The sequence below is a fragment of the Columba livia genome, chromosome 1, assembly GCF_036013475.1.
Source record: "Columba livia isolate bColLiv1 breed racing homer chromosome 1, bColLiv1.pat.W.v2, whole genome shotgun sequence".
Classification (NCBI taxonomy): domain Eukaryota; kingdom Metazoa; phylum Chordata; class Aves; order Columbiformes; family Columbidae; genus Columba; species Columba livia.
In genome coordinates, this window is record NC_088602.1 from 170268010 (window position 1) to 170280613 (window position 12604).

Genomic DNA, 12604 nt, shown 5'->3' on the forward strand with positions numbered 1-12604 from the left:
TCAAGACTTTCTGAAGCACCAGCTACAGGGTGATATATCATCTGAGGTCACATACACTTCGCAGTCTCCCAAGACATCAAGTCCATGTACATACATTTGTCTATTCTGTGTAGGCATGTGGAGGGAGAACTGTAAGTTGCAGGTGGCTGAATACAGTATTGCCAGGTCTAGGGCAAGACTGAAATTAATTTCCAGACCCTTTATTCCAGTCCAGTCCAAAGTGATCCAGATTGTGTCCCAGACATGCAGGTATTGATGCTGCCTGGTAGGCACAATGCACCAGTGCTGTGGGATGTTAGTAGGTGGAAGGGGTTGGGGAAGGTATGAAGCAGCCAGGTCTGCAGAGTCTGTAACGGCCCAGATAGATAAAGCATTTCGGTAGAGATTTAAAGACCTCAGATAGCCAAAGTGTATCAGGAAAGGTTTAAAGCTTAGCACATAGTAAATTCCAGCAAGTTCAATGGGACTTGAAGGTATGAACACAGATTACAGCCACTAATCTCTGTGGGATTTGGTTCAGTAAAGTGAACTCCTATCATCATGGCTGCATCTTCTTGCATCTTGCCCCTCTCCTCTACCTTTCCTCTTGCCCAGACTCCATGCTGTGAGGCTGAGTTTGAATCTATCATATTTCTATTGAAACTTTGGATTTGTAAAAGCAATGGCTTATTTTGGACACCACTAGCTTTTGTACATCAAAGGTGCCTCAAAACTAGTTCAACTTAAACAGAAAACTAGGCACCCAACTCACTGAAATCAAACCTTTTAACCATCTCACTCAGAAATATGGAGAGGGTGGAAACATCGGGGTGGGGGCGGGGGGAGGGGAGTAGGCAGAACCCCCAGACTGACCAAGCACAGGCCAGTTTCATGCTGGGCAAAGCAAATCTTTGCACTGTGGTCACAGAAGCAACTGCAACACAGTTTAATTATTTCTGAGCTAGCTCAGGTGCCTGCAGCAATCTGGGCAGTGGCAGAATAGAGCTTGGCATGGACTAATTTGACTCTGCTTCTCAGCAAGACTGATGTTGGTACCCAAACTAAGCTGGGTCTATCTACATATATCTGCAGTCATTCCCATGAACGCTCTACCCAAAGAAGACAAGGGAGAAGAAACAGCATGTGTTTGGGCCATGAAGGTAAGAAGAAAGCTAATATCTTCAAAAACGACAAGAACTGCTTTCATGTGTGGTGCCCAGGCCTCAGGGCATATCTACACTGCACAACAGTACTGTCATATCTAGAGGCTCAAGAGTCTCTAAGATGGTGACTTCTATACAATGCAAAGAAATGCTATGCAGAGAGATTATGTTGGGTTCTCGAAGTAGCATAGCTATATGGGTATGATGTTATGCGCAGGCTAATACAGTATCAACAGAACTAATTAGCAGAAGGTCTCTGCAGAGCACTGCATCACACAGCAGGGTACAACATTTTGTTTTCTGGATAACTGCTGAAAACACACAATACAGCTCCCCCCAAAAATCCCTATTCATTTGGAAAGGTAGAACAGCCTGCCTTGATATTACTTCTGATAACTTTGCATGTATTAAATATATTTTCCCTGCTTAATCATTCCAGGGATGACTCAAAAGAGCAGCAGAAAACAAACCTTACCCCTAAACCTAGCTGGGAATGAAAGTGATAAAAACTTCAGACACCTTTGGTGGTTCCAAGGCTTTGCAGACAGCAAAAAGTCAGTACAGGGAAAAGGAAGTAAAGGCAATAAAACCTGGTAATATGTTGATGGATCACAAAGAACAAATAGCAGATCGCTTTATGGATAATATAATGACTCAAAGAACAGACTTTGATTTCAATCCCCAACTTTCAGGAAAAGCAAAATCTGCTTTCTTCTCCACCAGTCTCTCTATCTGCCTAGTACAGTTGACAGTGAGGGTCCACAGCAGGCAAACCAATCCATCACATTTACATTGTTCCATGATTCATCATGACAAATGAACAAAGATGCTGAGCTCTGTGTGGCCGCCTCTCCTGATGGCTATTGCCTGGATTCCCCTTGTCCTACCACAATGGGATCAACCTGTCCAAGGATTGTATATGTAAAGCATTGCAGAATGACAGCTGAGCAGGTCAGGGGGCATTTGACTAATTGCAGATCCCATGTCTATTTATCTGGGTTGCTTAGCGACACACCAAAGCTCCAGCTGGGACAAAAAGGAAGATCTAGTAATCAGAATGCTGTTCTAGACATTGTTACACCACAGGCTTCCTCTATGACCTTAAACCAGGCATCTTAGCACTGTTTCTTAATAAAATCTGAGTCTGGATCAAAAGAAGATGTATGTTCAAATAGTTTTTCCTTATTTTGAATGCCTTTTTCTATCTAGAAAAACTTGCCATTCTGATGGAGATGACTAGGCTCTCAGCATAATGTGCACAAGACACAATGGGACCCAAAACACTCAGCAAACCATGGCCAACAAGGTGCCAGTGAGCAAGGTGGTAGCACAAGTCCTCCTTTTTGAGGTAAACTGAATCCTTGAGACATTCAAGGGTTTTATAGGCTTCTCGTATAAAGCAGGAGCAAAAGTGTTGACTCTAACCCTTTTGCAGCTCTAGTTCTCATCATCTCCCTGCACCTCCTTTACTCCTGTATTTCAGGGCTAATGGACAGCAGGACACTTGGTCCTCAGACAACAGGTGTCATGAAACTACTTCAGGTGGCTTACACAATCATCACCTATAAAAGACACCCATTCACATCCTACTGGTACCTGGAACAGAAGCCGGTGCCTTCTAGATTTCAATAAAAACATTCCCACTGCTTGCAGCAAGAACTCACCTGAGAGTTACAGATCCATTCATGCAAAGACACTGCCAGGAGCTAAGCAATCTTATGAAAGCAAAATTTTGCACTATGCCTTCATTGTTCCTTTTCCTCATGCTGGCTTGCCACCAGTATTGCATGGAGGCTTTTCTAAGAGGGTGACAGAACTGGCACTCATGACAGACAGCATTACGGGTCACACCATGAGCATGCCTCCCTTGCCCAGGTTATGGCCAACACCACCCATTGCCCCAAAGCACCACGTGCCTCGGAAGAATTATTCTGGTCTCAGAGCTCCTCTCTGATGCCCCTTTTATAAGGCTGGCCCAGTCCCTTCCCTTACCTGTTGAGCATGTTGGACTGGTAAATCCTTTTCTCCTGGGTGTTGTAACAGCTGCTCTTGGGCTCAGGGATGAAGCTGTGTTCAGAGAGCATATCAGAAGCAGCCGTGGTGATTATGGCTATTCCATCCCTCACTCTGGCAGGAAGACCGTAGTCCCATTCATCATATGAGACAGAGATGAGCCCGGTGGGGAACTCGGATGGCACTGTGTCTGTATCCCCTGCCACCAGGCTGGGCACGATCCACGTGTAACCATAGCCTGTCAGACCCACAGAGTTGGCCACCTCAAAAATGTAGGTGGCCTCTTCCTTTGTGCAGTAGAGGAGGATAACAGGACTTTGGAGCTTCTTGAGCTGGTTCTGGATCTTTGAGTCCCCATCATCCAGGGACATGTCCAACAGGAGGACCTCCTCCAGTTCCCAACCCACAAAGCTGTGCTCAATTGTACTGCGGATCTTGTTCACAAAGTCCTGGTAACCAGGGAAGTAAGTAGTGACAATGGAGAAGATGTACCAGTCATATTCTTCCATGATGTTGAGCATGACAGAGGCTTGCTGTTCTATTGATGGTCCAAACTGGAAGAACATGGATGACTCATCCTAGAATAGGAAGTCAAAGAGAGAAAGAGAGAGAAAAAGAAAACAAGAATAGGTCAAAGGAAATAAACAGTATTCCTAGTCAACCCATTGAGCATGGTAGGTGAGGGACGCAGTCAGAATCTTACACTTCATGTCTTGGACAGAGCTTAAGGATTTTTAGCTTTTAAAAATTTAAAATTTAAGTGAAGTAAGTGAGAAGGAAGTAAAAGCCTTTTTATGACCAGCTGTCCTTACTTTATTTTAAAAGGCAGGTTGCCGAAACTACTTAAAGGTTTCAAATGTTAGGCATGATTCTAACAGACAAGGAACAAGTGATACACAAGTGAGGACAGAAAAAGATAATACATACAAAATATTCCATGGCTGCAGAAAGTAAGAGCTTTAATCCTGTGACTATCATAACCTTACATGTAGTATAAACAGGATACACAGCAGTTTTGATACTGATTTAGTTTGAGACAGTCACCCTAGTTTGAGTATCCAGACTGAAGCACAACCAGAGTAGGGAAAACCATCGGGCACAAATAGCTCTGAAAACCTCCACTGCAATCTCTTCTCAAAGCAAGCAGTAGTGCACAGAGTGCTACAACTGTGAAGGCTCAGTCTCAGAACGACATAAAACATACTAAAATGGAAAAAATAAAATTATTAAGTATCAGGGGTTTTGTTTACACCGGGTTTTAGAGAAATGTCAGTTCAATATCTCTCTTGGTATTGCTTTCATATCCTTCTACCATACCATGCTCCTCTGTGCAAGAATCGGAACTCGTACCATTTCATAATCTCCAATAGTCCAAAGGAGTTTTGTATAGATCTCAGTTCTCCAATGACATCTTTTTCATCCTGGGATTTCATAAGATACCAGGCTTTCCATTTATAACGGATCCAGTAAAATCCAGATCCCTGCTTTTGCCCAATTAATGATAGAAAGGAATGCACAAAGCTTTTGCCAATATGCTCTCTTATTAATTGTTCTGTTTTTTAAAATCAACTACAAACTCCTACTGACTTCCGTAGTGTAGGATTAGGTCACAAACAAACAAACAAACAAACAAACAAACAAACAGGCGGAACTAAATGATTAATCTCTGCAGAGATTCTCATTACAATAAGAAAGTTCTCCAAATCCAATCACCACTTTTAGGAATGAGATAGCAGCCCTGCCTTCTTTCAATGAGACAGAAGAGCTGAACCAGAGATCCAAAAGGAAGTAGTCAAGAGTTTTTAATCTGGAGAAACTCTTCGCACAAATGCCTCAAGACATCACCTCAAGATACTCACATTTAGAACAGCTCAATACCAAATTCACTTTCCTATAGCCTGGCAGGTAAAGCTGTTTTTAAGCAGGGTTGCCAGTTAATCATTCATCCATCCATCCATTCCTTCTTTAGTCATGGTTCTGATTACCTATGGCCATTTTCTCTGTTGGCAAAATATGCCATAGGTCAGCAACTCTAGAAAATAAGCTCTGATCCCGCATCCAGCCTTAAACAATTTGTTTCTCTTTTCTGAACTCCCTGTGGGTCACATCCTATACAAAAGGGTCCTTGCTCCCAGATCCTCATGCTTCTCCTATGAAGTTTGGTGATTAAACTTTGTTCACTTCCTCCACACAGCTCACCATCCACTTGTGAAAGCACTCTAAGGGTCACCTTTTGCTCACTGGAAAAACAAATGTACACAAAAAGAAAAAGTCAAAGGAGGCAGAAACAAATGGAGACAAGTAAAAAAAACCAGGAGCAACAAATGAGCTTCTCAATCTGTGGCAAAGAGCTCATACTTTCTATTACTGGAATACACTCCTTCTCCTAGAGCTGTGCTTAGGAAAACAACTTACTCTTCCAACAGAAAGATCATTTTGAACTTTGAAGCTTATGGAGAAAATCAGAGAAATCAGAGGAAAGATTAAACTATTGTCACAGCATTTTGCCAGAGTTTGAAGACAGACTGAACAAGCATCTCAAATACCCTTCATTGCACTGTGCCTTTGAAAGCCTCTTGCAGCAAACTAAAAGCCAGAGTGGGAAGACTCGGCCTTGCTGTAACACGAAAAGGCAACACTGATGACAAACATTTATTTTTATATTAAATTCAACAAAAGCTTTTCTATACTTATGCATAAGAACCTCTGAATCGGCTGCAAATTTCCACAGTTCCTAGCAGAGAGTCTAAGATCTGAAGAACCTGGCTATTGAATTACAGGAACATTTGACACACAGCGTCTTGAAGCCTTGTCTGAAAAAAATACTGTGTGCTTTCCTCGGTGACAACTAGGGGAAGGGAGATGATAAATCCGCTAGTATTTCAAGGCTGCGTACACATGCACATAGGAGTTGGTTGGCGTGATAGCAAGGTGCAGGAGGTACTGCCCTTCCTGCGATTTTAAACAGGGTCAGATGCTCTGGCTAAAGTGCCAGCTGACAGTTCATTCCACACGAGTGCACAGCCCAGCTGCTGAAGGGAATTCAGCCCCAAAGACTCCAGGAGAAAATTTGGAGCTCCTCACTAACCAGAGTATATCAGAACATCAAAAATCAATACACCAAATAGATAGCTTTATCGCAATCCAGCTAAACAATTCCTCTCCACTGAGAAATATAAGTACCCCTCCTTAAATCAAACAGCACAGGCCACTTGGCAGTACATGTAATAATTGCTCTTGAGCAACTGCTTGAATTTTTATTATAGAAGCAGCAAGAAGAGGCAACTTCTATTCAAAATGAGAGCATTAAGGAGGTGTAAGCTAGTCTAGATTCTGGCTTGCCAAGATGTCTCTTGGCAATTGATCACCCCAATACTTGGGCTAGCCAAATGTTCTTCATCACCTAACCAATTTAGCACTCAGAAAAGAGAGGGGCAAGGGAAGGACAGACAACAGTGTAGAAGAAAGTGTCCCCCTCATAACAAGTCAGGAGAATTGCTGATAGAGCTGGATGGGAGTCTCAGTGAAAGCCTTATGGGGGATAAAAAGCAAACTAAAAAAATGCCTGAGAGTCACAATTTCCTTCCTGTCCTTATTTTTGACCACACCTGACAGAACATCAGGGAAAAAAAGAAGGAGCTGAACTGTCAGAGAGTCACAGGGCTATCAGACAGAGCAGGAATTAGACCTCACTGTGGTGTTACAGTGAAAGCTTTTATGAGATAGATCTAAGAGGTTTTTACTATTTTACACACATATACCCCATAGAATCATTATGGTTTTATTACAGTCTAAAAACAAAAAAAGAACATTTTACCCCTCCAGACATTAATGGTTTTTACAGAACATTACAAGCTCTTGTTTTTCTACTGCAGAAATTTCACACTCTCCACCTCCCTTTTTTTCACCTTGGAACAGCCAAAACATGCTTCAACATTGCCATTGGGAGACACATTTAAGTTTGGGATAGGTTGAGTTCAAAGCAGAAGTCCCTTACATGGCTCATCATCCAGGCAAAATACAATTTCCTGGATACAGGAAAAAGATTGTCTTTCTCCTACAGCCTTTCCACCTGCAAGCTCAGGCTTTCCATAGCTAACTGCTGCACGGTGTCCCTCACCCCATCTGAAAGAGTAGAGGCTCCATTATAGGATCTCAATGCCTCCAGAGATCCTAGCTCTCCCACACTGTCACCCTGCAAGGTCAGGGATCTGTAGTTTGCAAAGCTGAGCTGGAGGTGGAGCTGATCAATTGACACAGCACCACTCCCCAGCTGACAGATGGCTTCCCACAAAAAATCTGCTCTGAGTTTACTGCTGCTGGGACAGCTATTGCCTCCTCCTCCTGCACATTTAACCCCTCAGATAAGGAGGCTGGATTGCACATGGTGAAGGTGCAAAAGCACTCACCATGAAGCCTCTTGGAGGCTGGTGAGTTCCTATGTGGATGGTAAAGGGTTTGCAGAGGTGGGACAAGGCTTAGAGAGAAGCCAAGTATTATTGCCACCACTTCTAAGTTGTGCAATACCTTCCATCCCTCAAGGGCAGGCCAATGCAGGTATTGCACAAAGGCGAAGTCTGACCCACACCTCACACAACATGCAGGCCCTTGGCAAAGCTGCAGGTGACTCTCCAAGGAGCTCTCCTGCAGCTGCACCATTTGAAACCAATCACTGCCATTTAACGAACCATTTACCTCAAATGTGACAGGACAGGTCCCTGGGGTGCTTTTCTCACAAGTTCGTTCCTAACAGCCTCTCTGGATTCCCTAGGCAAGTAAAAGCAATTACTGCCTTACAAACATCATCTTACTATCCACAGCAACTCTTCTCCTCAGCATGGGGCAGACTACAGAACATCCCTAAAGCAGAGGAATGCAAGATCCCCAAAAATGGTTACAGCGGGCCAGTCATCTTGAGGAACTAGAGAGCCATCCATTAAGCCATCATATAACTGCTGACTTGGGGAGTGAGGAGATCACCATGTTACGTTTGCTCCATGCAGCCTATCTGAACACAATCTGGTTCTGTGTGCCATGCTCTCTGGTGGTTGGGCCATGAACAGATTTGTGCTACTGGTGACAAGTTTCTATAGCTCTGGTCCAAGTGCCAAACCCCACAAAGGCCAGGTGTGTCAAGCTATGCACAAGGAATTTGACTGAGGAGCAAGTCAAGAGCATGTGTTTGTTTCTTGGATTTCGAGAAATAAAAAATATTTTTGCAAAATGCCTTAGGCTGCCATCTCTGCACAGGTGCCGGAGAAATACTATTTGTGCTGTTCTGGGAGTAGCCCCTTTTTATTAGGCTTCTGGGAACATCAGTATATCTAACCCCATTTGCTGCTTCATTAAGCTAACAGTGCAGTCAAAATTTAACAGCTGGGGTCTGCCCTTCCCTTCCTTTCCAGTTTGCAAAGAAGAGCCTATAAGATCCTGACGACTCAGGCCACTATCACTTTCAAAGGCCCTTTTCTCAGTTTCCTGATTTAAAAGAAAACCTGTTCATGTGTCTTTAGTACAGTCTTAATTTGCAAAATTCTTCCATGACTGACAGACAAATAACATAGGCCTTCCTCTTGTTTAGACTTCAGCCCTGCCTACCACACGTTTTGTGGGTGCAAAAAGGAGTGAACCAGCATCAAATAACTTCTGGGAAAACACAGACCTTAATTTCCCTACCTCTGTGTTTCTTTTCAAAATTGAGACACCACTGTGTACCTATTTGTACAGTCCTGGTGGGATACCTGATTCACTGAGAGTTTTATTGTTCCTGATGGAAAATGCCACAACAGTTCAAAGCCTTATAATTAAATTTTCTATATTTCTGAGTCCAGTTTGTTATAACAGATCTGTCAGGAAATCAGGATCTTTGTCGCTTAAGTGTTCATTTACTCCTGTTTATTCTTACCTCAAATGCATCGCTGCCTCAGGCTGGCCTGCAGTCAGGATCTTCTGCTTGTTTTTTCTCCCCACATTTAATTTTTTAATTTAGTTTTCAACTACTCAATACAATAAAACTCTGTTTTTCATATTACATGCTGCATCATCCTGTGCGAGTCCTTTCCTTGAGTGCTTGCAGTAGGGACTAGGAGAACACCGTGACACTACAGCCCTAGCACAGTGTCCTCATGGTGGGATTGGCATCTAGAACAGCATCTCTGCATCTCTCACATACATACACGCTCATATTTCCACAAATACACATATTCACAGCAAAACCTACTCGAAGTAAGGTTGGAGCACATTGGACTGTGTCATTTCTTAATGACTCTCTGCCTAGTTCACACTGTTTAGTAGGATTTCAAAATTTTCATGTCTTACTGGAACAGGTTCCCTGGGTTATTACTGATTTTGGCTTGCACAGCAGATGGAGCAGATGACCTCCTGCAATCCTTTCCCAGTGCTCTGATTCACTGCTGAGTGGATCATTCTTGGTGAAAATCCTTCAGACTGCCCTGGGAACGTGCTGTCAGTGGGAAGTTCAAATTCGTTAGATGCAGAAATGTGGTTTACATAACCATATCATTTATCAATTCCCTCCCTTGTTCATGTAATAACTACTACTGAACACACTGGCCTTCTTTGACTGAAGATACATAGCTCAGAGATTATGGTTACAGAGAGGCAATCCTGCATGGGAATGGATAAGGAGCTAACTGAGAGGTTATGGGTCAGGATTAAAGGGACTGTAGCGACAGGTGACATTATAGTAGGGGTCTGCTACAGGCCACCTGACCAGGAAGACCAAGTGGTTTGAGGCCTTCTATAGACAGATAGGAGAAGCCTCATGTTCATAAGCCCTGGTCCTCATGAGGGATTTCAATCACCCTAATATCTGTTGAAAGGACAACAGAGCAGGGCTTAAGCATTTCAGGAGGTTCCTGGAATTCCTTTACAAATGACAGAGGAGCCAACGAGAAGGGGTGCTATGCTGGAACTTGTTCTCACCAACAAGGAGGAGCTAGTGGGGAATGCAAAACTCAAGGACAGCCTTGGCTGTAGTGAATATGAAATAATGGACTTCAAGATCCTCAGGGCAGAAAGGAGTGTGCACAGCAAATTCACTGCCCTGGACTTCGGAAGAGCAGACTCTGTCCTCTTCAGGGATATGTGTTGTAAAGTACCATCGGATAAAGCCCTTGGAGGGAAGAAGGACCCAAGGAAGCTGGTTAATATTCAAGCATCACCTCCTCCAAGCTCAGAAGCAATGCATCCCAACAAAGAGGAAGTCAGGCAAAAATGCCAGGAGGCCTGCATGGAAGAACAAGAAGCTCCTGGACAAGTTCAAACACAAAAAGGAGGCCTACAGAGGGTGGAAGCAAGGACAGGCAGCCTGGGACGAGCACAGAGAAATTATCTGAGCAGCCAAGGATCAGGTTAGGAAAGCTAAAGCCCTGATAGAATCAGATCTGGCCAGGGACATCAAGGGCAAGAAGAAAAGCTTCTACAGGTATGTCAGTGATAAAATGAAGACTAGGGAAAATGTGGGCCTTCTCCAGAAGGAAACAGGAGACCTGACTACCAAGGATATGGAGAAGGTTGAGGTACTCAATGACTTTTTCCTTCAGTCTGCACTGACAAGTGCTCTAGCTACACTGCCTAAGATGCAGAAGGCAAAGGCAAGGACTGGGAGAGTGAAGAACTGCTCACTGTAGGAGACAAGATCTAAGATCATCTAAGGAACCTGAAGGTGCACAAGTCTATGGGGCTTAATGAGATGCATCTGCAGGTCCTGAGGGAATGGGCAGATGAAGTTGCTAAGCCACTATCTATCATATTTAAGTAGTTGTGGCAGTACAGTGACGTTCCCACTAACTGGAAAAGGGAAAATATAGCCCCCATTTTAAAAAAGGGAAAAAAGGAATACCTGGGAAACTACAGGCCAGTCAGTCTCACCTCTGTGCCTGGCAAGATCATGGAGCAGATCCTTCTAAGGCACATGGAAAATAAGGAGGTGATTGGTGACAGCCAACATGGCTTCTCTAAGGCAAATCATGCCTGACAAATTGGGTGGCCTTCTATGATGGGGTTAGTGTTAGTGGATAAGGGAAGAGAAACTGACATCATCTACCTGGACCTGTGCAAAGCATTTGACACTGTCCTGCATGACATCCTTGCCTCTAAATTGGAGAGACATGGATTTAATGGACGGACCACTAAGTGGATAAGGAATGGGCTGGACTCAAAGAGTTGCAGTCAACAGTCCAATGTCCAAGTGAAGACCAGTAGAGACCTGTTGGAGCAAGTCCAGTGGAGCTCCATGAAGATAATTAGAGAACTGGAATACCTCTCTCATGAAGACAGGCTGAGAGTGTACAAGTTGTTCAGCCTGGAGCAGAAAAGGCTCTGAGGACACCTTGTAGCACCCTTCCAGTACCTAAAGGGGACACAGAAGAAAGCTGGAGGAGGACTTTTTACAAAGGCATGTAGTGATGGGACAGGAAGTAATGGCTTTAAACTGAAAGAGGGTAGATTTACATTAGATGTAAGAAGAGATTCTTCACCATGAGGGTGGTGAGGCACTGGAACAGGTTGCTCAGAGAAGTTCTGGATGCCCCATCCCTGGAACTGTTCAAGGCCAGGCTGGATGGGGCTTTGAGCAACCTGGTCTAGTGGAAGGTGTCCCTGCCCATGGCAGGGGATTGGAACTATATGATCTTTAAGGTCCCTTCCAACCCAAATCATTCTATGATTCTATGACTACAGAAATTCATGGATGAGCGAAAGGGAGATAACCCAGTTCAGTGTTCCCACTGATGGAAAGGCAGGCAGGATATACTGGGATAAATTAGTGGTATAAATCAGCCCTCTCTTACAGGAGAGTGTGTTGCTGTCCTGCTGGTCCCTGCTATGCAGGACATACAAGTGGCCAAGAAAGAAGGTTTGTGGCAATTACAAGAATGGTTTTTGACTCTGTAGGTCTTCTCTGAAAGCCACAGTCCCTGGTGGCTACTGAGATTAGTTGCAATGAGGATCTAGAGTTGCTAGTGTAGTTCAGTTTTCTTACCCTGGTAAAGGTAAGAGATGTATCAAGATTCATATGTATAATGACATTGCTATACACTTAAGTATCATCATATACACAGATGCCAGTCGTGGCTTGGACATTAATCTCTCTGTAGCAGTGGAAACAGATCTGCTGCAAAGCTCTAGCCCAGGGGCAACTGTGTAAGTGCTCCAGCACCAAGGAGCTCCTGAGAGCTGCAATAAGAAGGTTAAAGATTACTCAAGAAGATTAAAGACTCAATGGCTGAAAACAGCTAAGTGATTTCCACTTTAGGGTTTACAGAAAACATCTATTTGAATTGTTTTGCAACAGAGTAAACACAAAATACCCTAGATTCTGTAATCTTGATTTGGGGATTGTTTCACTTCATATCACATGGAGTTAATAAAAAAGATGAAAGAGTCAAACATACCACAGCTATTGTCTGAAATACACAGTTCAAAGA

At 43.6% G+C, this 12604-nt stretch overlaps 1 protein-coding gene across 6 annotated transcripts in view; it reads right to left on the reverse strand.

Moving 5' to 3' along the window:
* Positions 1 to 12604, reverse strand: part of GRIN2B (glutamate ionotropic receptor NMDA type subunit 2B) — a 258958-nt gene that overhangs the window by 134145 nt on the left and 112209 nt on the right. For all 6 annotated transcript variants that reach the window (XM_065045215.1, XM_065045208.1, XM_065045224.1 and 3 more), the window contains one exon: positions 3135 to 3733. In XM_065045215.1, the coding sequence (XP_064901287.1) occupies positions 3135 to 3733 (599 nt within the window). The remainder of the gene's footprint in view (positions 1 to 3134; positions 3734 to 12604) is intronic.